Below are 25,220 nucleotides of genomic sequence, written 5' to 3' on the forward strand. Positions count from 1 at the left end.
TAAAAAAGCAGATGCTAACAGACGGCCGCCAGATGTGATATCATGAAGATAAATTGGTTACATTTGAACTCACTTTCAGCCATTACAGGCTCACATTGTCAATATTGTTAAATCACACTAACCATATGCACGTTTATCCGGAATACCATCTTATTGCAGATGTTAGGATTTGTCTTATTATTTTTTTTTTTTTTGGTTTTACCAGTTATAGAGCCGGAAACCCTAACTGTAAGTCTAAAACCGATGCCCCACACCAGTCGAACCTTCTCGGTGAAACACAAAAGACTGTTTAAATAACAACCAGTGAAAGAAAAGCATACTCAACTGAACCATAATTATGATTTCCTTATATTTTAATGACCGTTATTTTGCTGCTTTTTCCCCCCTTATTCACAAAGTGTACCTGGAGTGAGATAATCATACCCTTTAAAAATCATCTATTTTGATGCCCCACTTCTGCATTTTGTGATGCACCAAGTTTGTCTTTTTCCCATCCTCTCTCTCTCTTGTGTTAATACGAGTGAGTGATCTGTTGCCGGGTGCTCATCCATGCGGAGATGTTCTTCCTCTTTCCAGCTGTCAACTGCGTTACACACTTCTACCACACTTGTAGATCCATTTTAACGGCATTATTCCAACCCAAGGAGGCAGCATTGGTTGCTAAAAAATGATACATTTCTCAGATTCTGCTATTAATTGGTACTGAATGTACTTCAGAAAAATTTTAATTTTCTTGTATTTTTTAAATTGACACCATTTTCTAAATTTTGTAAAAATGTAAAATGTTATTTGCTGTTCATTTTCATTTGTCTCACGCAATATTATTAAATCTGAGAAGAATTGTGACTACTGTTTGCCTATGTAAGGCAGGTGCAAATAGTAACACTGTGCTTAAGAAGAAGTACAGACAAAATGGAAGGTGATGGGTGATCTTCTTTTCCGTTATTGTAAACAGTTTTAAAATGCCGGAAATGAAAATGATTGTGTTTTACCTTAAAAAGTAATCTATCTGTATGTCCCATTAGTCCTCAAATGTGTCTTTTGTCATTTTCTTTAAATAACGTAGCCTATATATATAAATAAACAAATCATTGAAAATGCGACAGGTCAAAATCTGATGTTTGCTGCATTGGAAAACATCGACACTGGAGTAAGTTATTTAGAGACGGGCATGACTTCACGAGAAAGGAAAAAATGGTCTGCTCTACCAATAACGGTGTAAAAATATAAAATAAAGAGCCATGACATGGACGTGCTATAAAAAGTCAGGATGGTAGTAACGGTTAAAAAAAAAAAAAAATTATAATGCATTTTCAAGACTATCCATATGCAATGCACGTCATGATGTCACACCCATGGCATATCTGCAATCTACAAAAATGAATTTGCCTCAAATCTGCAGGATGTACATTGATCGATGATAATAATAATAATAATAACAATAACACATTTTATACTTAATCCACTGTATATTTCAACAATTTTAAAGTGCTCTAGTGTAAAATATGTGGCCTTAAAGTGTATGGGACATGGAATAAAAATACCCTAAAACTTTTTAAGAAGAAGCACAAGTACAAATAATAAGATGCCAATGATTACTTTGGTAAAAAAAACAAATGAAAAGGCCTAGAAAAAGATGCAGAAAATGCTGCATTTTTGAGAGCTGGGTCCCCCTATTGGCCGTTTGTGCGTGATGTCACCGGCCCAACGGGGTCGTCTTCAGACTCTGAAGACGGTGATGACAAGCTCTCGGTAAGTATTGGTCGCTCCGTTTTTATTCTTGAATTGAAGGAGAAACAAAATGAATCTAAAAGAAGAGAAAATTGTCAGCCAGAAATGTGGCTCGATGGCATCGTACCTGCCATGATTTTACTCTCGCACTGGACCACCCTGGAAGATTTTTTTAAAGTCTAACGCTAAAACGCTTGAAAACGTCCACCATTATTCCTGTCCCCAAAAAGTCACCCGCCGTCCACCTGAATGACTACCGTCCTGTTGCTCTCACACCAGTCATCATGAAGTGCTTCGAGAGGCTGGTTCTCCAGCACATCAGGGACTGCCTTCCTCCCACTCTGGACCCCTACCAGTTTGCATACCGGGCTAACAGATCCACTGAGGACGCCATCGACACTGCTCTGCATGTTGTGCTGGGCCACCTGGAACAACAGCAGAGCTATGCAAGGATGCTCTTTGTGGACTACAGCTCGGCATTCAACACAATCATGCCGAACATCCTCGTCGCCAAACTGGACATTCTCGGCCTCCCTGCCCTCACACGCATCTGGATTAAGGACTTTCTGACCAACAGACCCCAGACTGTGTTGCTCGGCCCCTACACGTCCTCCACCCGTACGCTGAGCACCGGTTCCCCTCAAGGATGCGTGCTGAGCCCTCTCCTATATCCCCTCTACACCTACGACTGCAGCCCGGACCACGGTAACAACACCATCGTCAAGTTTGCTGACGACACGACAGTGGTCGGTCTGATCTCGGAAGGTGACGAGACAGCCTACAGAGAGGAGGTCCAGAGACTGACGGCTTGGTGCGAGGACAACAGACTGCAACTCAACATTGCAAAAACAAAGGAGATTGTCATCGACTTCAGGAGGAACAAGACGGTGCCGCCCCCCCTCTGCATCGAAGGCGTGTGTGTGGAGAGGGTCCACACGTTCAAGTTCCTGGGAGTACAGATCTCCGATGACCTTTCTTGGACACACAACACCACAGCAGTGGTAAAGAAGGTCCGCCAGCGTCTGCACTTTCTGAGAGTCCTCAGGAAATTCAACCTGGACAGGATGCTGCTGCTGGCCTTCTACCACTCGTCCATCGAGACCCTGTTGACGTACTGTGTCTCCACCTGGTACAGCGGCTGCACTGAGGCGGACAGAGTGAGGCTCCAGAGGACAGTCAAAACAGCGCAAAGGATTATTGGCTGCCCTCTCCCCTCACTGTCGGACATCTACACCGCCCAGTGCCTCAGAAGGGCTCTCAACATCGTCAAAGACAATACCCACCCAAACTCACACCTGTTCGACCTGATGCCCTCTGGCAGGCGCTACAGGTGCATCAAATCAAGGACCAATAGCCTGAGAAACAGTTTCTTCCCAAGAGCCATCTCCATTCTAAACTCACACACACACGACCACCCGTACCTTGCAGAACAGCAACGTGATGTGTTTTTATATACCCTATTCAGTATTATTTTCCATTGCACTAACTATTCTCTTATTTATCTAATTTATATATTTATCTGAGTTATTGTTGTATTGCACTGGAGAGGGGAGCTCTCTAATCTCGTTGCACACTTGAGTACAATGACAATAAAGGGATTTCTGATTCTGATTCTGATAAACCCATTATAATGTGTATCAATTCAGGAAAGTGTTCATTGCGACATGGATATTTTGTTTATTACAATATAACAACATTTTGGGGAAACAAATCAGAGGGAGTACACTTATGTTTGGCACTCACTGTAAACTTCTCTCACCATTTGAACAAAATATATACTTGTCATGTACAATATGATGTAAAAAGATCAATCGATCAGCAATTGCTGCTGGTTCACTCACAGCAGTTGTCTGTTCTGTCCTAAGTTTTAAATGCTTTATTTTGCAGGATAGGCACCTGCATCTAATTACCACACAGCATTTTGACAGTCATGGCAAAATTCTCATCTGAATATCATTAAAATATAGATCCCACGCAACCCAGCCGCCACAATGTGTTAGTGTGCCTTCCCTCCGGACACAAAGCAAACTTTCGTCTTGTGTTACCCGCGTGAGTTTCATTGCTGAAGTTGTGTATGCACCATATGTGAATTCCCTTCATTCACGCCACATAATGTCGCTACGCCAAAAAGCGCAGCTTTATTATCCCATGATGAGTCGTGTGAGTGTGCTCGTGCATGAAAGCAAAGGATCACAGTGTTCGTCCAGCTTTTCAGTAGCCACTGTTCTCTTGCTCCTTCTTTCCTTCCCTTCAAGACGTGGCCCTGAGGCCCTTTCACTTCCTGCAGAATATCTCCTCTGACAGAAAAAAAAAAGAAACATCAACTGTGCCAGTCAGTGAATCAGACAATCACTGTGTTGTTAATTTCGGCTGCAGCGGTTTTGCTAAAATGTTGACTAATGTTATTGCCAGTCATATAAATACACTCACCAGATACACAAACCGCCTCGCTGATAATTCAGGCACGCTCTTTTGCCGTATGGTCCTGTATTGGTAGCTCAATAGGTTTATTGTTCACGTGAATCTTTGGAAAATTGGCCGAAGTAGGGAATTCTCGCGTTTGCCCGACTCGTGTCGCGTCAAACATGTCAGACATGCTGCTTGGCATGAATTTAAGGCTATTTGTTCGTTTGCTTCGAATAATTCAATTGACGACTCTGAACAAACCATTACCGTGAACACGCAATGAGGCCCATCGATTGGTACGCGTATTATTTGACTCACAATAATTTAATCAAATAATGATAATTTTAAAGCTATGGTAATTAGCTTGTCTGACAATAATAAATTGAATATTATTAGAGATGTTAAATTGGACCTGAAACAACCGCAGCATGCACAAATGTTTCGCAAACATTCATTTTGATATTTGAATTTTTTTGTATTTTGAGTCACTTTTAGAAAAGTCATAAATTTTTTGTTGGACAGAATGATATTTAGAGTGTTTTAATTGCTGTCGATTTGTCAAATTGTGCAAGGGTGAAAACATTTATTTGTAGAAAATGACAACTGGTCAAAGCAACAAAAATATTTCAGTGCAGATTTCAAATAACGATGAGTGTACATTCATATCTACCCAACACTAATGTTGTGAATTTGGCAGAGTTCCTGAACCATTATTTAGTGAAATTACCCTGATTTGCAGCTTTTATGAATTTGATAGTTTTTCTTCACTGTTGAGCGACTTGACACTATTTTTGTCGTGACAATTCAAGTAGCTTGGCTATGTTCGTCTTGTAAACATCCATCTGTCTTTTGATCACATTATTTTTTTTTGGATCGCATTTAATAGGTTCTCAATGAAGTTAAGGTCTGGAGATCGGGTTGGCCATGGCCACCCACACTACACCGTTTCCTTTGACAGAACTTAAAAGACAACACACTGTAAATTACCCAATTACTAATTAATTTTTAAAATTTTCTATTCCTTTTCAAAATATATGAACTCTTCCAAGCGAGGCATTTCCATAATCGTTTTGATATATATTTGCGTTGTGTTTGCTTTGTACTGGTATCCAGGTCAAAAGTATTCAGGATGCCATTCGAGACAAGAAACAGAGGTTTAATTTCATGGGTGAAGACATAAACCTTTGCCCAACTGTGGGCATCTTCATCACAATGAATCCTGGTTACGCTGGGAGGACTGAGCTTCCTGAGAACCTAAAAGCACTCTTCAGGTCAGTCAAATGGCTGCAAGCAGCATCGCTAAAAGCTGAAATTTTCTCTGTAATGTGCACACAGTGTTTGTGTGCTAGTGGTCGCTGTGTTTGTCAATTCTTAATCGGTGGTGTCACAAAATCATCAGTAGTCAGTAAGCCCGCTTGGAGGATACTTCATAGAGGCAGCCATAGAAATATCAAATTAATGTTTAAAGAAAGTGATGTCGAGATGCATGTGATAAACCTGCCTCGCATATTTAATCAGACAATGCAGAGCTCACTGACAATTTCATTCAATTTAATCCTGTTGCCTGATCATACAGTCTATGTGATTTTTTTTTTTTTTTTTCACAGACCATGTGCGATGGTGGTGCCAGACTTTGAGCTGATCTGTGAAATCATGTTGGTAGCTGAGGGATTCATCGGTGCACGTGTTCTTGCGAGGAAGTTTATCACGCTCTACACACTGTGCAAAGAACTTCTTTCAAAACAGGTAAAAATATAAATATACATGTATCTTGATTACTTAAAAGTTTGTGATTATTCTTTAGTGTTGAGGTAGCAAACAGTTGAAACTTGTTTTTGTGGTGTTTTTTTTTTCAACTTTAGGTATTACTGTAATTTCCGTAATTTAAAGCTGTGACAGTTGGCTAAAAAACTAATTTTCTCATTCAGTAGTTGTTTCGTATCAATAGCCACGGGTGTCCACCTTATCATATGGCATGGGTGTGCAAATTTTTTTATTGGCGGGCAACAATGGGTTCTAAAATTTGACAGAAGGGCCGAACCGGGAGCAGATGGAGTGTTTTGGTAACCTCACCTCATCTGAGGAAAAAAAAATACATTTAATTTTAAATGAAAGTGAACAAAATATATCTTTGACACAACCACAGTATTTGTAAAATAAAACATTAACAAGGTTTATTCATTTAATTTTTTTCAAGTTTGGCGGGCCGGATTTAAACGTTTAACGGGCCGCATGTGGCCCCCGGGCCGTAGTCTGCCCACACCTGTAATATGGGATATTTTGTCATACACATGGATTAAAAAAATAAATAAATAAATAACCTTAAACACCTTTAATCGTTTTTTTCCCGCCCAAAATTGCCGAACAGCTACTTAGTGCCTTCTCAGTCAAGCTTTTGTCACAAAGGGCCAATTCCCCGACGTGCTTAATCAGGCTGCATTGCATTTACGTGCATGGCAGTGCCTTTGCAACTATATTTATTTTGTGTTTGAGAGATGAGGGATGCAGTCTTCCTTGGCTAGCCGTTAGCACCTGTTGTCAGTTGCGATAGTGGGAGTCGGTCTCCAAAGAAACAACAGAGAAAACGGGGGGTTGTATTTATGGCACTCGTTCCCTCTGGGTATTAAACTCAACTCAATGTTCTACTTTTGCGTGTATATCCTCTTTATTTGCTTCTAAAAAAAAGCCACATACCACTACGCACACAAATCTCAGAATTTCAGGCAGCCGGCATGCACACTCCAACTGTTAATGACCGATGAATATACAGTATGGAGGCGGACTCGGGGCTGTTTCATCGGTCAGATACGACGTGACTCTGGATAAATCTATTGAGGGCTTAAAGCTTGTCACTAACACTTCATAAATAAACCACATCAAATTAAATCAGTGTGGTTGAAATCATGGGGGGAAATTTCGTAGCATCTTATAGTCCCTAAAATACTGTTACTTATTTGTCATATCAAATTAAAACCTGCCGGGGGATTTAATGCTCACGTTATAATTACATCTCCCTCACTGCTGATATATTGTTTCAATGGACATCAACAGAGGGAAATTATTTCATTAGCCCAGGCCTAATTGCTCACTAGTTCCATTATACAGCTGTTTTGAGGAACTCTGATTAATCAGATTGTGATGTGGCTGCCTTGATTTCACTTTAGATTGGAGGAATTTGGGTTTGACTGCAAAAGATGAATTGAAAGATCAGCAAAATTCATTTGAGACAATGTTGTGGAACATGTAATGACAGGCCTGTTGAGTTGAGTTTTGTCTTATCGCATTAGATGTTGAATGAATGTCAACACACCGATTTTGGCATGGCCTGTGAAGACCACAGATAAAGACAATCTTGAAAGACACCTATCCAAAGTGGTGGAAAGAGTAAAGCTTTGCAAATGAAGTTAAGGATCTGCTCATGATCCATCCATCCATCCATTATTTGTACCACTTGTCCTCACGAGGGTCAGGGTGGCTGCTGGAGCCTATCCCAGTCGTCTTCGGGCAGTGAACAGGGTACAGCCTTGACTGTTTGCATATTTTTGGAATGTGGGAGGAAACCGGAGTACCCGGAAGAAACCCACGCAGGCACAGGGAGAACATGCACACTCCACACAGGAAGGCCTGAGTCGGAATTGAACCCCAACCTCCGCACTGTGAGGCCAACGTGCTAACCAGTCGTCCACCGTGCCGCTTGCTCATTCATCTGCAAAACTCACTGAGTCTTAGTTCGCCTCATTAACCAAAAAATTGACCAAAGACAAACAAACAAAGAGACGCCAGAAGTAGGTTTTTGATATGCCAAGTCATTCACCAGACTTAAATTCTGTAGAGCATGTATTTTATCTGTTAATGAGGAAACCGAAAGGGATAACCTACAAAGGTGTGAGCTAACAAGCTTCCGTCACTCCTCACTAGGGAATTTCAATAACACCAAGATGCTCTGTAAATTGTAACATCCAAGGATGATGCATTCTCTCGATTATGGTATAGCTCGCTAGCTAACCGTACACTGTTGTAGCACAAATGGGCATTGTAATAACAACTACAAAACTCACAATTGTGCTGGATAACAATAAAAAAAAAAACACTGGCTCAATGTTGCTTTCTAACTGTTGTGATCCTAACATTCAGCCAAACCGCTTGACTTTTTCTTAACTGCGTGTCTTTTTCCAGTCTCTGGTAGGTGATCCCATCCCCACTGTGGGCCAGTTGTGTGAACTTCCACACTACTAGTGTACTCCTAACTATGATTGTCCTTTTTTCTCCGAAGGACCACTACGATTGGGGTCTCCGTGCCATCAAGTCTGTACTGGTGGTTGCTGGTTCTCTAAAGAGAACTGATCCCAGCCGAGCTGAGGACCACGTTTTGATGAGAGCCTTGAGAGATTTCAACATCCCCAAAATTGTGACGGATGACATGCCTGTGTTCATGGGATTGATCGGTGACCTGTTTCCTGCTCTGGATGTACCCAGGAAAAGAGATTTGGACTTTGAGAAGCATGTGAAGGAATCTATTCTGGACATGAAGTTACAGGCTGAGGACAATTTTGTACTCAAGGTGCGGTAAAACTAATTTCTTGATTGCCGCTGCATTGGATTTGATTTTGTTTACAATTAATTCAAAACGCAGAAGAGTGCAAGCTGTTTGTGAGACCAAGGACATTGCGAAATGCAATCACAAGTTGTCTGAGAAGCAGCAACAAAGTCCCTTAATGGGATTTCATCTTGAACAATTTAGAAAGATATTACAGTTGTGGCACTTTGTTCAGATTTATCTTGGTTCTCACCAAAACCTGTTTACTCCTCATCCTAATCGTCCGATGGGAACGGGCCATTAGTGTCCAACGTGTCCGAGGTTTTGGATGAATTGCGCAAATATTGCAGACGTCAATGGTTGGCTGCGATGAGGCTTCAGGTGCCTGAACTGCCGATCCGATTCCTTTCGTTATATTACATACCGATAACAACCGCCTCTAAGAAGGCACCTTATGTCAGAGACGGATGAAGACAGGGCCACGGGAAATAAGTGCAATTTGCCTCGGGTCAAATGGACACGGAAAACACATAACACGACATCAACGGAGGTTGGGGCTGCACCATACAACTTAACCCTGGCACTGTGTGAGATATCCACGGAAAAAAGAAACAGAAAGGGAGAGAGAGAGAATGGCAGAGCGATCAATAACAAGCATCCACCCCTAGAGCTTGAACTTTTACTGTCTTTGTTTGTGCAGCCAACCTTTTGATTTCACGCAACACAGGGGAAAGCGGCAAAGTGAGAGAGACCGCATGCCTTTAGCATTAGCCCGTGCTAGCGTCAGTTCCCCTCACATCAAAGTTGTAATCAGCCAGGGCCTTTGAGAGTGTAAAGCCACCTGGGCTCTTGCTTGAATGGAAGGGGATGAGGAGCCGCGAGGAGTGACATCGATAGCATTGATTGAGCTCGCCATCTGTATGTTTGAGCAGGAAATGGGAAGAAAGCCCCCTTTTTTTTCTTTTATTCTCTCTCTGTTGCACAAGCTGTGCTGCCACATCTGAACTCACGATCAGCAGACCAATTCAAGAAATGTTATTCAATACAGTGGTTAACTTCCATTTATTTTACATTTTTAACCCTATGGATTTTGTCCCGAGTGACAATGGGAACAGACGAAAATCACCAACTGCTCCCAAAGTGTGCATTTCAGGCTATCCTTATCTTTGTGTTGCAAGTTTAAAATGAGCTCATTATTGTTCACCCAGTTTGCCGTCGCATATGTGGACCAAAGTGGTTTGTGTTGAATAACTACGAGCCTGGAAATATAGGCGCACCCATTCAATGAAATGTAAAATAGTCCAATAAATTATTAAAACACATACGTCAGTGTCAGACCGCGGATTATATTATAGAACAAAGCAGGTCTCTGTCCTTTTCACTTATGCAGGCATGGAGAGTCACTGCTGTCATTCTTTCTAGTTTATGAACAGCGAATATGCCGCAGTAGCCTGTCATTCTCCTCTAAATAATTTACACAGAAAGCCAAAATGTTAAGGATGAGTAGATGAACCACCACCGTCACTTAGTCTGTGTTTTGCCATTATTGTACAAAACAATCTTAAAGGGGAAGTACACTCAAAAATTTCTTTACTCGAATATGTTCTATGCATGCCTACTAGTAAAAAAATCTGATTAATATTGTGTTTGCAAAATATGAGTTTTTAGCAGTAAAATCCACCCATAATTAGTCATTTCCGGAGGCGGCCATACTGTCACTTCTGTCGACTGAAAATGAAATCACAGTTGCTCAGGGATCAGCAAATGACCAATCATGGCTCAGCTGATTGGTGAGCCCTGAGCAACTAAGTCATTTTCAGTTGACAGAAGTGACAAAATGGCCGCCTGAAATGGCTAAAACATGGGTGGATTTTGCTGCGTGACACATATTCTATAAACGCAATGTTAATCACAATGCCATGTTTAGACTAGAGAAGGTGCATAGAACATTTTATTGCAAATTTTTTTATGGGTTGACATTCCCTTGAAATATTTCATTCTGTCTGATGTGCAAGGTGGTTCAGCTGGAAGAGCTTTTGACCGTGCGTCACTCAGTCTTTGTGATTGGGAATGCCGGAACTGGAAAGAGCAAGGTGTTGCGGTCGCTCCAAAAAACCTACCAGACCACAAAACGTCGACCCGTGTGGGTTGATCTTAACCCAAAAGCTGTGACGAATGATGAGCTTTTTGGAATCATCAACCCATTAACCAGAGAGTGGAAAGACGGTGAATACAAATGTTTGTCAAATTTAAGATGTGGAATGACCTCATTTGACCAAAATGCACGTGTATTGTATCTCACAGGTCTGTTTTCTTGTATAATGCGTGAACTCTCCAATATCAGTCACAGTGGACCTAAGTGGATCGTTTTGGATGGAGACATTGACCCAATGTGGATTGAATCACTCAACACAGTCATGGATGACAACAAGGTGTGACCTGTCAGTTGCAGACAATGACAACGAGAACATTTAATGCGAATCATAATAACAAACATATTTGGAATGTGGACACAAATTTGAGTGCAATGTATATTCTGTGTATAAATATAGTTCCGTCTTGTATTAGGTTTTGACCCTGGCCAGTAATGAGCGGATCCCTCTGAACTCAACAATGAGACTGGTATTCGAAATCAGTCACCTTCAGACTGCTACCCCTGCGACTGTATCCAGAGCAGGTACAGGATATTCTTGATAACTTTATAATAGCTTTGGAATTTTCATTACGGTTATTAACTCATTTTTTTCCATTTTCTGATTTATTTAAATTTAGTTTTAATTGATTTTAAGATTTTGTCAATTTTTTAAATTAGTTTTAGTGTTAGTTTTTATTAGTTTTAGTTTTTTTTTAATCAAGTGCTTTGTTTTTTTTAGTCATTTTAGTAAACATTTTTGAGGGTATTTCTTGTGTACGTTAAAAAAAAATCAAGATAAGTAAAAATTCAACAAAAATAGTAAGATTTGCTTTCTCAGGCCACATAAAAAGGATTTGGCTAGCCGGATCTGGGCCTTGAGTTTGACGCCTGTAATTTAAATCATCGCTGTTTAGTATTCAAAGGAGACAAATATGTCATTACTCCTACGAGCATCTGAAAATTTGAATCTAATGACATGAGGCTTGAGCTCCCAAATCAACTACTTGTCCTTTTATCTTGACAGACTAAACACAATTTAATCTGTACAAGTACAACCTCTACAATAAATCTCAGCAACACGGCGTTAGCATTCAAAAGAAATTAGGTTGTATTATTTTCTGCCGCCGCTATGAAGCTATCGCTCAAGGCGAGTTAACGTTAAATCATTTGCGCATTTGACATATAGATGCTCATTTTTGAGGACATTTTTTTTTTGTTTTCTGGTTGTGTTTACAAGCCTGATACATCTTTATTAGTCATGCAACTATGTAAAGTTTATGAGGTAATAAAAATGGAATTTTAATAACCTAGTGTCACATAAGTCACTTCTATTCCTATTAATGCCTATTTAATCGCCAGTTGAACAATTTAGCACTGGTGTAGCCACAGCATTTTTTTTCCCTTGAGTCATGATATGCATAAATCCAACGGGTGCAAAGACTGTTTCACAAATTGAAGCTCCATCTATCCCGATCTCTTCAGGAATTTTGTACCTCAACCCAGGAGACCTAGGCTGGAGCCCTTTAGTGTCCAGCTGGATTGACAGGAGGGAGGTGCAATCAGAGAAGGCTAACCTGACCATTCTATTTGACAAATACCTCCCCTCCTGCCTGGGTGCCATGAAAATGAGGTGAGAGCTTTCGCTCATGGCGTATTATCAGCAAGAAAAAGCAGGATGTCAACATTTGGCTTTACACGGACAGAAGAGTGTCCCAGAGTTGGTGTGTTGGGCTAAAACAAACCAACTCCAAACACGATTTCAAATTCCATATTTTCAGATGTGATCATGTTTTTTGGAAATGAGTACCAAACCCTACAGAGAATGGTGGAATTATGTGAGTAATTGATAGCCCACCACCTCTCCCACAAAAAGATTTGTAATTACCTATAGATGCCACAAGATGGCAGCAGAGCAATAAATCAAGCTCCTTCACTCATATGAACGAAGGTCCTTGGCACCAATCTGCCATGAGTAGTGATGGGGAAAATGAAGCTTCGTGAAATACTTGTGATATTTTTTACTCCTCTAGATGGTGCTCTTGGTTTAACGATAAAGGCTAATGCAATGGCAATTGATTAATTTCCACTACATCTTTAAACCAAGAGTGACATCTAGAGGAGTCGAAAATTATTAAGTGCTTCATGAAGCTTCATCACCATGTGATCATACTTTCTGGGGTAGAATCTGCTGGGGTTCTTTTGAGTATAGGTTGGATTGTTCTATTTAGTGACACGTTTCTCCTCTTTTTTTTTTTTCCAGGTTTAAAACGATCATCCCTATCACTGATCAGAGTATGGTCCAGATGCTTTGCTATTTGCTTGAGTGCCTGCTGACACCAGAAAATGTCCCGTCTGACTCGGCAAAAGAACTTTATGAGCTTTATTTTGTTTTTTCTGCTGTCTGGACCTTTGGGGGAGCTTTGTTCCAGGATCAGGTACTGTTCGTGTATCTAGGCGTATTTAAAATGTCCTAAAAGGTTATTGTGCTAAAAGTATTATTCAACCCCGTGTGGCTTTTATGCAACACTCTCTTTCATAAAAAAATTAACGTGCTATGAATTGAAGAACTAGCAGTCCTTCAGAAAATGAGAGATCCATACATACAAGTTGGAAGATAAAACTGCTCTCTCCCAGGACAAATGTACTCTACTTTATTTCCCCATCACAGATGCATTTAAATGCTAAGTGGTTTTATTGACTGGAGAGTTGGTGGGGAATACACGAACACAACACCAAGTCGTTGAAAAGGAAAAATGGTAGGCTAGCTGTCAGTCATAAGATGATGAGACTACTGTACCTCGCTATCGGAAGCAGACAAATGGATGCATAAGGCTGCCTGCCATCTTTCATTTTTCACGATTTAACTGCACGGGGAGTGCTTGTTGTTTATTGTTTTTATTTGTCTTCTGGTTTTATATTCACATCTGATTGAATGAAACACATGGGTCCATATTTACTACAGTATATAGCACAGAAAGGAAGCAGCTTTAGGATATTGACTGAAATCTGCTGTCTCTGTGTGAATGAAGCTGGTCGACTACAGAGCGGAGTTCAGCAAGTGGTGGGTGGCAGAGTTTAAAACCATCAAGTTTCCATCGCAAGGCACAGTGTTTGATTACTACATTGACTCAGAGAGCAAGAAGTTTGAACCCTGGTCCAAAATGGTGCCCAGATTTGAGATGGATGCTGACACCCCACTGCAGGTACCATGACAACATAAGGTCGATTCAAGTTTTTTTTTTTTATGGACATATAAAGTATTGTCAATTACATCATAGCACAGATTAATGTTCTGCTATTCAAATTTATTTTGTGTTATGGCACATTTTTAATGATAATAATTATTATACGTGCTGGAATCACACATTCATTAAATATGTTTCCCGTATTCAGGCTTGTCTAGTGCACACGGCAGAGACCATCCGAGTGCGTTTCTTCATAGACCGCCTGCTGGAGCACCGTCGGCCCATCATGCTTGTTGGGAATGCTGGAACCGGGAAATCGGTCCTGGTTGCGGACAAACTGACTTCACTGGACTCTGACAAATATGTGGTTACAAATGTTCCTTTCAACTATTATACCACGTCTGCAATGCTGCAAGGTATAAACACTCCGTGTTATGTTGCTGTAGCCAATTACTTTAGGTTCTCTGAAATAGAGTAGAAAAACGAAGCTCATTCGCCAATCAACAGGGTATAAGACATTTTCGAGTGATGGTCCTCTATGTAGTCTATTTTTTTATTTTTTATTTTTTTACTAATTTTGCTAGGTTTTGGTTTTGATATTAATGTAATGTGACAGCGACAATTAGCATCTTGACATGCGTCAAGAGTCCATCATGGATGGATGTAACAGAGAATCCGGTAATTTTTCAAAATAAAATATTTTCAGCCTCAAATAATGAAAAAGTGTTTTCTTTCATTTGTGCGGCCCGGTCCAATGTGGCCCAGGGTCCCGTACCGGGTCTAAAGAACAGCAACATGGCCGCTAGTTTATCTACAGTATTGCATTTCGCTGATATTCAGCCGAAATCCCAATTTGGTCAATTTTATATTTTTTCAAAAAAATCTATACCATTGGTCAGTCCCCGTGTGTGGGTGTTATTTTTTTAAAATATTGACCAATCTAAAGTGTGAAAATGGCTTGCTGTTCTTTGATGATGAAATTGGAGGCACGACGCAAGCGACATATGATGAGGATTATTTTATTTAATAAATGTTTCTATGAACATTTTGTTTTGACAAATGACATTTAATTTAATTGGTTGTTCATTTTCCCTGAAGTATTGTAGTCTGCATTTTATCCATGTCAAAATAGTGACAGTGACTCCCAAATCCTAGTTGCAAAAATTCATTGTGTTGTTTTAACATTGCCTTTCAGCTGTGTTGGAAAAGCCCCTTGAGAAAAAGGCCGGGCGCAACTACGGACCTCCCGGCAGCAGAAGACTGATCTACTTCATAGATGACTTGAATATGCCTGAGGTGGATGCATACGGCACAGTCCAACCTCACACACTAATACGTCAACATATGGACTACAACCACTGGTACACCTCTTTTACTTTGTTGTAGCCTTACATTATATGTAACAAGTACAAGTTTGTTGTATAGTATTTTTTTCCAAGGAATGGTCAGGAACTACCAAATAAACGACTGGATTGTAACCCAGTTTAATTTCTGACATGACTGTTTTGCCATACACCAACACAGAAAGGTTTTATTTAAACAATGGAATGTCCGCGGCTGAATGATTGCTCTGTGTTTCTCAAGGTATGACCGTAATAAGCTTCTTTTGAAGGAAATACAAAATGTTCAGTACATGGCCTGTATGAACCCCACAGCTGGAAGCTTCACCATCAATCCAAGGCTGCAGGTATTTGTACGCACAAACATTCATACAGTTCAACTTGTTAAGAGCGATGATTACATTTGAAATGTTCTGGCGTGCGTGTTTCTGAGTTGATTTTGAGTCAACAGCAGAAAATTCACGATTACAACCTAACATTTATATTAAAAAAAAATGAATAAAGAATTAAAATGAGAATTAACAAAACTATAGCGCAGCTAAATATCCGAAAATTACAATTAGTCGCCAGCGACTAATTAACTCATTCACTACTAGCCAAGTAAAAAAATGGATCTCTGACGTCTTTAGTCGTCAATGGCAGTAAATGAGTTAAAGAAGCGACCCAACATTTTTTTTTTTTTTTTTTAATTTTGTGGAAGTGATTATAGTTTTTGCACATATGAACTCGTGTTTGATCCAAAATATTGTGCATACCGCTTTTATATTTTCACAGGTTGTGGTGGACAAGAGTTGTTGAATCAGAATTCTTTTCAGACAACACAACTGCAAAACTATGCAATATTACAATGCTTGCCAACCTACTGAGATGTAGATAGCTGAGAAAAAAATAAGACAAACTCCAAAAGGCCATGCCAATTTCTCTTAAATCTCACCCCCCCCCCCCCAAAAAAAAATCCCTTAAACCACTACATGGTCTTTTAGGCGGGTGAATTTTAGTTGTGGTATAATTTTTACATGCATATCTATTGTATAAGCGGCAATGTTAAGCCCATTCCCGTCCATTTAAGCACAATTTACAAATTCCTCAACTTCAAATAATGTAAATATTACAAAAATCTAACCACAGCACAAGTGTGATGATGACAGTAAATTGTCATTCTAAACTATGTTGCCTGATTATATCACATATATGGTTTCAAATCGGAGATGCAAGTAAACTTATTTAGATTCAATGTTTGCCCTGATTCCCAATCTGCCCTTTGTTTTTTTCTCTAGCACTTTAGGTTTTCATAATAGTAATAATAATATAATAACAAAAATTTAATATGTACTATAGTAATACAGTTTGTAATATTTAGTAATTAAGGATTGGGTACAGCAACAGGGGGATTTTTTTTTTCCTGAAAGGTCATAACTGTAAAGCACAATGCATGGTCAAATCCAAAATGCACAAACCTTGGTAAGTCAAACTGAAAAAACCCCAAAAAATAAAATAAATTGTAAAATGAAAATGGATTTGCTTGAAAAATATGCATCATCTGATCATTATGCATTTATACAGAATCGGCAGCCGCTGCAAGGATAAAATTCTCACATTTCCTTAGCCTTTTAATATGTGGAAAAACATGTTTTACTCATTTTTTTTCAATTAGTTTGGTTTTTGGTTATTTTTAGAATACGTATAGAAAACTATAATTCAGGTCGCATGTGCTTGATAACATCCTATGTAAAATTGCTGCGTGATCTTGCCGTATTTCCACCAAGCAACACATTTCAGCACATGCCACATTGTCTGTCAGCATGCCATCAAGCCGCTCCATATCTATTGCCACCATTTTCCATTTGATTGCTACTCTGTAAACATCATTTCATTCTGCATTTTTTTTCTGCAGCGCCACTTCTCGGTCATTTCCCTGTCTTTCCCCGGAGCCGACGCCCTCGCAACCATATACACTTCAATTTTGTCGCAGCACCTGCAGAAGGATGGTTTCACAGCCGTCATACGGAAGAGCTGCCCCACCCTGGTCCAGTTATCGTTGGCTCTGCATCTGAGCGTCGCCTCCACCTTCCTCCCCACTGCAGTCAAGTTCCACTACATCTTCAACCTGCGAGACCTCGCCAATATCTTCCAGGTGGCACACAGACAGCAAATGCTGTATAGGATGGGGAATTATCCATATGAGATTTGCTTTAGAAGAACAACCTCAGGTTAATCTATTCACCATACGATGTCAGAGGTCACCTTAAGAATCACTCACCACCGTAAAGTTATTCCACTCTCTATTTTTATGGCTCCACTTCCCACATGGAAAGAGCCAAGCTACTGTCACTAATTTTTCATTTAAATGATTATTGATTTAATAGCTTCGCCCTGAAAGCCAGAAATAAGTCTGAAATATATAATGTATTTGCACCCACATGGGTATTACTGATGACTTAATGTATTTAAAGAGTATAATATCAGGGCACGGAAGCTCAACAAGGGAGGCGCTTTCAGGGCAATATTTAAGTCAAAATACTCCACGGTTTCATGGAGGGCAGGCTCCTTGATTTAACACACTCCATTGTATAATTAATGCCGCAAGCCCCTTGGTTATAGGAACTTCAATTTTCATAAATCCACCTGGGAATTTACCAAGATAGCTCTGAAGTCTTATTATGATATTATAATATATAGGTGCACTATACTATAATCATCTCTTTGGTGCACCAATTAAAATTGTGTTATGTCATAGCTGAAATTTGAGTGCATTTATGGTTAATATATGAATAATAATAATATTTATAGAAGAATAAAAAGATACTCATACTACAAGAGCAAACAAAAAGTGTTAGTAGTACCATTTGCTGCTACTATAATAGCAGAGCTGGGCACTTGACCCTTTTTTGCCAGTCAGTCCCCCACCCTCCAGCCACAATCTGTGTACCGTTCTGGCTTCGACCCTTCGGCCGTATTCATAAAAAAATGTTGTATTTATTCAACCTTATTTACCCAGCTAAGTAATCTTAGAACTGATTATCATCAACTATGCCGATCTGACTGCAGCCAACTGATTTTGTTTAAATATGAATGCGGTGTGTAGATATGGTATGAATTGCTATAGTTAGGAAAAACTATACTCAAAAAAATTATAAGCTGTCATTAAAATTACAAAAAATATATATATATATTGAAATTGGGAGTTATAAAATAATTGACTGATTTATAATAATAAAGTGATGACTTATAATATGCACAATACACACACTATATGAAACTGTAGATCTGAAAACAATATTATCAGGCCAAATCTTCTAGGTCTTCTTCCCCTCACCGTGCGGCAAATAACGTTCAGAGCACATGTTGTCATTTTTGCATGTCTCTTTTTTTGTGAAATAGTTGCTACAGGGGTCGAAACAAAATCACAACATATAGTGAAAGTGTCATAGCACTTGCTCGCTACCTCACTTGTACTAGCATCCATATTTTGTATTTTACTTTGTCTTCTTGGTTACTGTGAATGCCGGTCAGAGACTGTGACAGTGGTGGATGTGGCCTCCGTGCCGTAATTTGACCAGGTCTGGTCTGAAGGCTCTAGATGTGCTCCTCATAGCTCACCATCATATTTAAGAATCCAGCCTGAACATCAGAGTTAAAAATAAATAAATAAATCACGAATCATAATTTATAGTAATATATTTTTTGGACCATTAGGCGCACAGTATTATTAGACACAGCGTCAATAGACACGTCTTTTTAAAATATTTTCATACATAAGGCACACCTAGTTATAAGGCTCATTATTGTTGTGGAACATTATATGTTAAATAGTTTATTCTAATTTCTACAGTATATGTATTTTATAGGTTTAGTGCTATCATGCTAAATTCCCACCGGACAGGAAATATCGAGTTAAAAAGTTTAAAAAATTGACCAGCGATATCATAGTACAGGAGTCTACATTTATATCGACATTTTCCATTCAGGTTTCAAAATTAATCTCCTCATTTCAAAGTTGCTGTTAGTTAACTTTATTTAGCAGTATAGAAACTGAGACAAAGTAAATTTATGTTGTCGTGCTGAAATTTGAATGAATGAATATTGAGTAAGAACATCAATAAGCCCCCAAAATGTACAATGATGGAAAATTTAGAGCTTAAACTTGCAAATGATATGGTAAAGTTAAGTCTGATAATGATGTCTTAAAGCTGGCGATGCTAAAGTTTGAGACTTGACATAATTAGCGTTCCCAAAGCTCAAGCCCTAATGACCCCGTGAAAAGTTAGCTTGTATAAAAGTAGAGTGGTGTAGCAGGCTGCGCCATGCAACTAACACAAAGTCCAACATTTTTTTTTTTCCATTCATGTCGGTCTTGAGCTACACTTGTATATTGAAACGCATCTGCTCATAAAAACGAAAGTCTAAAGTGACTTTCCGACAACAAGGGTATGTCTTCATCCTCTGGCTTGAATGCCGCAGGACAGATAAGAAAAGGTTGACACCCTCGTAGCTCTCATCCGTACGCTGGCAGTAATTGCCCTCACAGTCCCATTCTTGTTGCACTTTCATCGGTAGGAAGGTATATTGTTCAGTGACACAACAAAAGACTGCCCTAATGTCCTTAAGTGACCACTTAATTTTGAAAGCCAGTATTTTTGTCGTTTGGCATTTCAGATGTTTGCCTCGGCTGAAATAATTAGGAGACTTTTTCTCGAGGGTAGAAAACTGGGCATATACATCTTTTTTGTTTCTTTGCCGGTGATCTAGCATTATCTCCTGTTGCTTGTTTACTTTATTCTTTGTACTCTTTGTCTCCAAAGTGTACAGTATGTGCTTCCCCCATGCATGATTATGACGACATCAATATCACGGATCAACAGTAAATGATCTTTTTCCGTCCCAAAACATATTTTTTGACAATTTTAAAAAACGCCATTCCTTTTTCAGCACATCAGGTTTTTGAGATATTTGCATATTTTATGAAATATGGATTTGACCAAGCGCTGTAATTTATAGCTATCACTATCGCTTTAAAACTCCTGCAGCTGGATAACATCTTGTGAAGACAATGTCTGAAGGCGGTTTCCGACTGTAAGGTCAGGCTCAGGGGTGGGCAAACTTTTTGATTGGCGGGCTACAAATGGGTTCTAAAATTTGGGCCGGACTAGGAGCTTTTTTGAAATGCATTTAATTTTAAATGAAAGTGAACACAAGCATTACAACAATATATGTCTTTAAAAAAACCACAGGATTTAGAAAATAAAACAAGGTTTATTCATTTAATTTTTTTCAAGTTCGGCGGGCCGGATTATAACTTTTAACGGGCCACCTGTGGCCCCCGGGCCGTAGTTTGCCCACCCTTGGTCTAGCTCGACTGCATATGATGGTGGTGTGCATGATATCGCCGATGGAAGATTAAGAAAAAAAAGCCGAACCCGATGGTGGATGCTGAGAAAATAAAAGTGTTGTGTGGCCTTTCAAGGAAGAGATGAGACAGGCTCTTGTGGGCAGGAAGAGCTTCCAGAGGACTGGACCCCTATTAGCCAAACTGAGCCAAGAGACAGAAAAGAGACTACTTGGAGTGTTTTCCTGTATGAAAGGAGAGAAGGAGATTTGGTGGTGGAACCAAAAAGTGCAGAAAAGCAAACATGGAAAAGGATTAACTAAGAAGAAGTAAGACATTGAGAGGGCTCAGGAGAGGAGAAAAGCATACAAGAAAGTGGCAGCGGCCAAACAAAATGCATACGATGACATTTAGGCCAGGTTGCATAGTAAAGAAGGTGAGAAAGATCTTTACAGGTTGGCCGGACAAAGAGATAGAGATGGAAAGGAAGTGCAGCATGTTAGTCTAATTAAGGATAGCGATGGTAATGTGTTGACTTGTGCCATTAGTGTGATGATCGATGGAAAGAATACTTTGAGGAGTTGATGGATGAGGAAAATGTGAGCAAAAGAATAGCAAAAGTGGCAAGTGTGATGGACCAAGAAGTAAAATGATGGTACGCAAGAAGTGACAACAGCACTAAAAAACTGGAGAGCCTCTTTCTCCTGAAGACATAGGTAGAGGTGTGGAAGAATCTGGGAAAGGTAGCTGTGAAGTTGTGACAAGGTTCTTCAGTCGAGTTCTAGAGAGTGAACAGATACCTGAGTAATGCAGGAAAAGTTTCAAGAATATGGACAATGTTCAGACTTCCAAGAACTATTGCAGAATCAAGTTGATGAGCCACACCAGGTATGGGTAAACTACGGCCCGGAGACCACATGCTGCCCGTTAAACGTTTTAATCCAGCCGCCAAACTCGAAAAAAATGAAATTATTAACCTTGTTAATGTTTTATTTTCTAAATAATGTGGTTTTTCAAAGACATATATATTGTTGTAATGCTTTTGTTCACTTTCATTTAAAATTAAATGTATTTTTTTTCTCCGATGAGGTGAGGTTTCCAAAACACTCCATCCATCTGCTCCTGGTCAGGCCCCTCTGACAAATTTTAGAACCCATTGTGGCCCATCAATCAAAAAGTTTGCCCACCCCTGAGCTGCACAATGAAGTTATGTGAACGAGCAATTAAAGCTAGACTTAGGACAGAAGTATTTGTGAGCAACAGTATGCGTCCCTGTCTAGGACGAGTACTATAGATACATTGTTTGCCTTGAGAATGTTAAAAGAAATACAAAGATGGTCAAAAGTAACGTTTTTCCTTATTTGATCTCAATAAAGCCTCTGATTGGATATCCATAGAGGAACTGTGGTACCAAGGAGATCTGCAGTGACAGAGAGGTATGTTCTATTCGTCCAGGACAAGTAAGAGGGGAGCAGAACTGCACTGAAGTCTGCTTTAGGTAGACTTATACGGTGGAGGCCGCATCAGGGATCAGCTCTAAGCCCGCTCCTCTTTTTAATAATGATGCAAAGGTTGACAGATGAGGTTACACTGGAATCCCCGTAGACTGACATTTGCAGATGACATGATCTGCAGGGAAAGCCGAGAGCAGGTGGAGGAATAGTTACAAAGGTGGAGTGGAAACATACTCTGGAAAGGAGAAGGATGGAAGATTAGCAGAAGCAAGACTGGATAGATGAGCATGAATGAGAGAGCCGGAGGCGGAAGAGTGATGTTACAGTGCGAAGACATAGCGAGGTAGGAGGACTTTCAATACTTGGTGTCAACAGTACAGAGAAATGTTGAATGTGGTAAGGAGGTATATAATGGATCCAAGCAGGTTGTAACAGGTGGGGGAAAGTGTCAGGGGTCTTGTGTGATAGACGAGTCTCTGCCAGGATGAAGGAGAACGTTTATAAGACAGTGGTGAGGTCGGCACTGATGTATGGATTAGAGACAGTGCCTCTGAAGAAACGACAGGAAACAGAGATGGAGGTGACGGAAATGAAAATGTTGAGGTTTTCTTTCGGAGTCACCACGATGGATAGGATTAGAAATGACCTCATTAGAGGGACAGCCGAGGAAAAAGTTGGAAAGTGGCGATTTATATGGTTTGGTCACCTCCAGAAGAGAGAGAATGAATACCTGTTGAAGGTGATAAGTATGGAGCTTCTGGGAAAGATCTTTAACTCATTCAAATCAAGTGACTTGAGTCGACTCAAGTCCAAGACACAATAACTGGAGTCCCTCTCTCTGCTTAATTCTATGAATAGGGCAAGGCGAACAGTTTGGCACTCAACTAGGAAGAATGAGGTTTGCTTTCTGTCTGGCATGACCATCCAAAGCCTTATCTCCAAAAAGATGGTCAGAAGCAGGAGAGTCATAGTGTAGAGAGTCCCTGAAGCCAAACTGCAGTGACCACGGAAGATGTCTGTCTGATGATTCAGGGAGAGGCAATGGTGTTTAGTTGTTGGAGTGCGTGGACGGCTGCCAGATTTGCTGTCAGGCTAGAAGAAAACCGTGCTCACGGCAGAAAGACAAACAGACAGATACTGTACACGCCTCTCCTGAATTGAAACCAGCATTTAGGTATCAAAGACGGTAGAGGATGAGATAGCTTTCAGAACGGGGAGGAGAGGCGAGAAGAAAAATTCTCTTTTTTCGTTAGTGCTTTGACAGTTGCTGTCAGATATCGCCTACCGCAGGACTCTTTGCATTTAAATTAATTTTCCTGGTGCCAAGAAAATCCTGATCGACATCATTTGGTGCACCGAGCAGATGTGTGCTCTGCTGTAGAGACACTTTCTATAAAGTTCAGTTTTGCTTGCGATGTTACTGTTGTGAGAGTTAAAGACAAATATAGTCTGTCGTTTAAAGCAGGCTATGTAAGACGAATTGTGAGAGGCTATGCGATTAGTTTCATTCCATTCTCATTCCAGTCACAAAGTCTCATTAAAAAAATCGTGATCAATGAAGTCATTCATAGATCGCACTAATTATGACATTCCAGCCGATCAGCGATTTTGCGTGAAATGAGACGTATTGACTCCTTTCGATACAATCAGTCAGATTGATGAAAGGTCTACCCTGGTTGTTTGTCTAGTTGGTATATTCTGTTTGATTGATTATTAAAAAAATGATAATTGTTATATGATGTAATTTATTATGAATGTATTTTTTTTTTTATAACACTTTAATGATTTTAATCTGACCAACACAAAATTGGAAATATATTTTCAATAGGCTGTGCTCATTTTGTTAACTTAATTAAAAGTTTCATGCTTTGAAAAAAAACATTCATATCTAAAAAAAAACAAAACAAAAAAACGATATTAGAAATGGCAACATTAGAAATGTTTTATCTTTTGGCTCTTGAGGCTGAGTAATGCTGCATAGAGCATTTTTTTCCAGTGATTTGTACGACTTCAACTCCAGATTAGAGCAGGGGTCTTCAATCCTGTTCCTCGAGGCACAGTGTCCTGACTGTTTTCCAACTCTCCTTACTGTACCACACCCGATTCAAATCATGAGATAATCATCAGGGTCTGTAGAAGCTAGATCACGATCGTTTGAATCAGGTGTGTTGCAGCAGTTCGAGATGGAAAACAGGCAGGATACCGGCCCTCGAGGTTTGAAGACCCCTGGCTTGAGCAACATGCCGATAAGCTTACCACAAGCATATAGCTAATGCTATTATTAAGGCAAGTATTTAAATATATAAACAAATAATTGGAAAAAAAAAAAACAACAGTAAAAGCACAATTACTTTGACACCCAACAGCCGTTATGATTTAGTGCGATGAAAGCACTGCATCAGTTATTTACCAATTTCTTTTCACGGGCTAAACAGAGTGTTTTGTTTACTTCAGAAACTCCCACCAGCAGCTGCAAAATGTTTTGCTTAGCCTGGCGGTACTCCGCAAATGTGATTTTGATTGAGTGGTGAAATAATTTTGTAGTTCCATTTTTAATGGTAAAATGTTGGTGCTTATAATATCCTATGGATGGGCTGCTCTCACTTTATCATGTGACCTCCTTGTTATAATTGTTATGAATGCAAAATCACACTTAACTAGAGGTGTCAAATATAATTGATAAATCAACTTATTAATTCATATTAATCAACAACTTTTTTTTTAGGAATCAATGAAAAATTCTGAGCTATTGTTTAACTTAAAATTGTTCAAATATTTTGATTTCAGCTTCTCAACGCAAACCATTCCATAATTTCTGTAGTCCTTCATGCATTCAGACTGATTTTCTTTTGTGTTCAATCGAACTTAGTTTTGAATCATTTTCCGAAAGATTGGATTGTACCACATAAAAACCACTTTTTATGATATTGCTTAATTGTTGTTTAGTTTATTTCGATCCCTAACAATACCAAATAAACAACAAAAATTGGTTAATAAACAATCGAAACAAATAAAATAATACACTTTAATTAATAAAATACCAGAAAAAAATAATCGTATTTTTAATACAGTGTCGACCTTGGTCATTAGGTTTGCTGGAGCTAAAG

General features: G+C 39.5%; 1 protein-coding gene across 1 annotated transcript in view; it reads left to right on the forward strand.

The window, feature by feature from the left end:
- Positions 1-25,220, forward strand: part of LOC148317140 (dynein axonemal heavy chain 9-like) — a 69,369-nt gene that overhangs the window by 25,981 nt on the left and 18,168 nt on the right. Inside the window, exons 13-25 of the mRNA XM_088285229.1 lie at positions 5,251-5,408; positions 5,745-5,883; positions 8,411-8,698; positions 10,690-10,900; positions 10,979-11,106; positions 11,243-11,351; positions 12,291-12,438; positions 13,069-13,243; positions 13,838-14,011; positions 14,202-14,409; positions 15,189-15,354; positions 15,578-15,680; positions 17,228-17,467. Coding sequence (XP_088141355.1) covers positions 5,251-5,408; positions 5,745-5,883; positions 8,411-8,698; positions 10,690-10,900; positions 10,979-11,106; positions 11,243-11,351; positions 12,291-12,438; positions 13,069-13,243; positions 13,838-14,011; positions 14,202-14,409; positions 15,189-15,354; positions 15,578-15,680; positions 17,228-17,467 — 2,247 coding nt within the window. The remainder of the gene's footprint in view (positions 1-5,250; positions 5,409-5,744; positions 5,884-8,410; positions 8,699-10,689; positions 10,901-10,978; positions 11,107-11,242; positions 11,352-12,290; positions 12,439-13,068; positions 13,244-13,837; positions 14,012-14,201; positions 14,410-15,188; positions 15,355-15,577; positions 15,681-17,227; positions 17,468-25,220) is intronic.

Source organism: Idiotropiscis lumnitzeri, chromosome 20, assembly GCF_059441095.1.
Source record: "Idiotropiscis lumnitzeri isolate Australia: NSW breed Sydney's pygmy pipehorse chromosome 20, RoL_Ilum_1.0, whole genome shotgun sequence".
NCBI classification, from domain to species: domain Eukaryota; kingdom Metazoa; phylum Chordata; class Actinopteri; order Syngnathiformes; family Syngnathidae; genus Idiotropiscis; species Idiotropiscis lumnitzeri.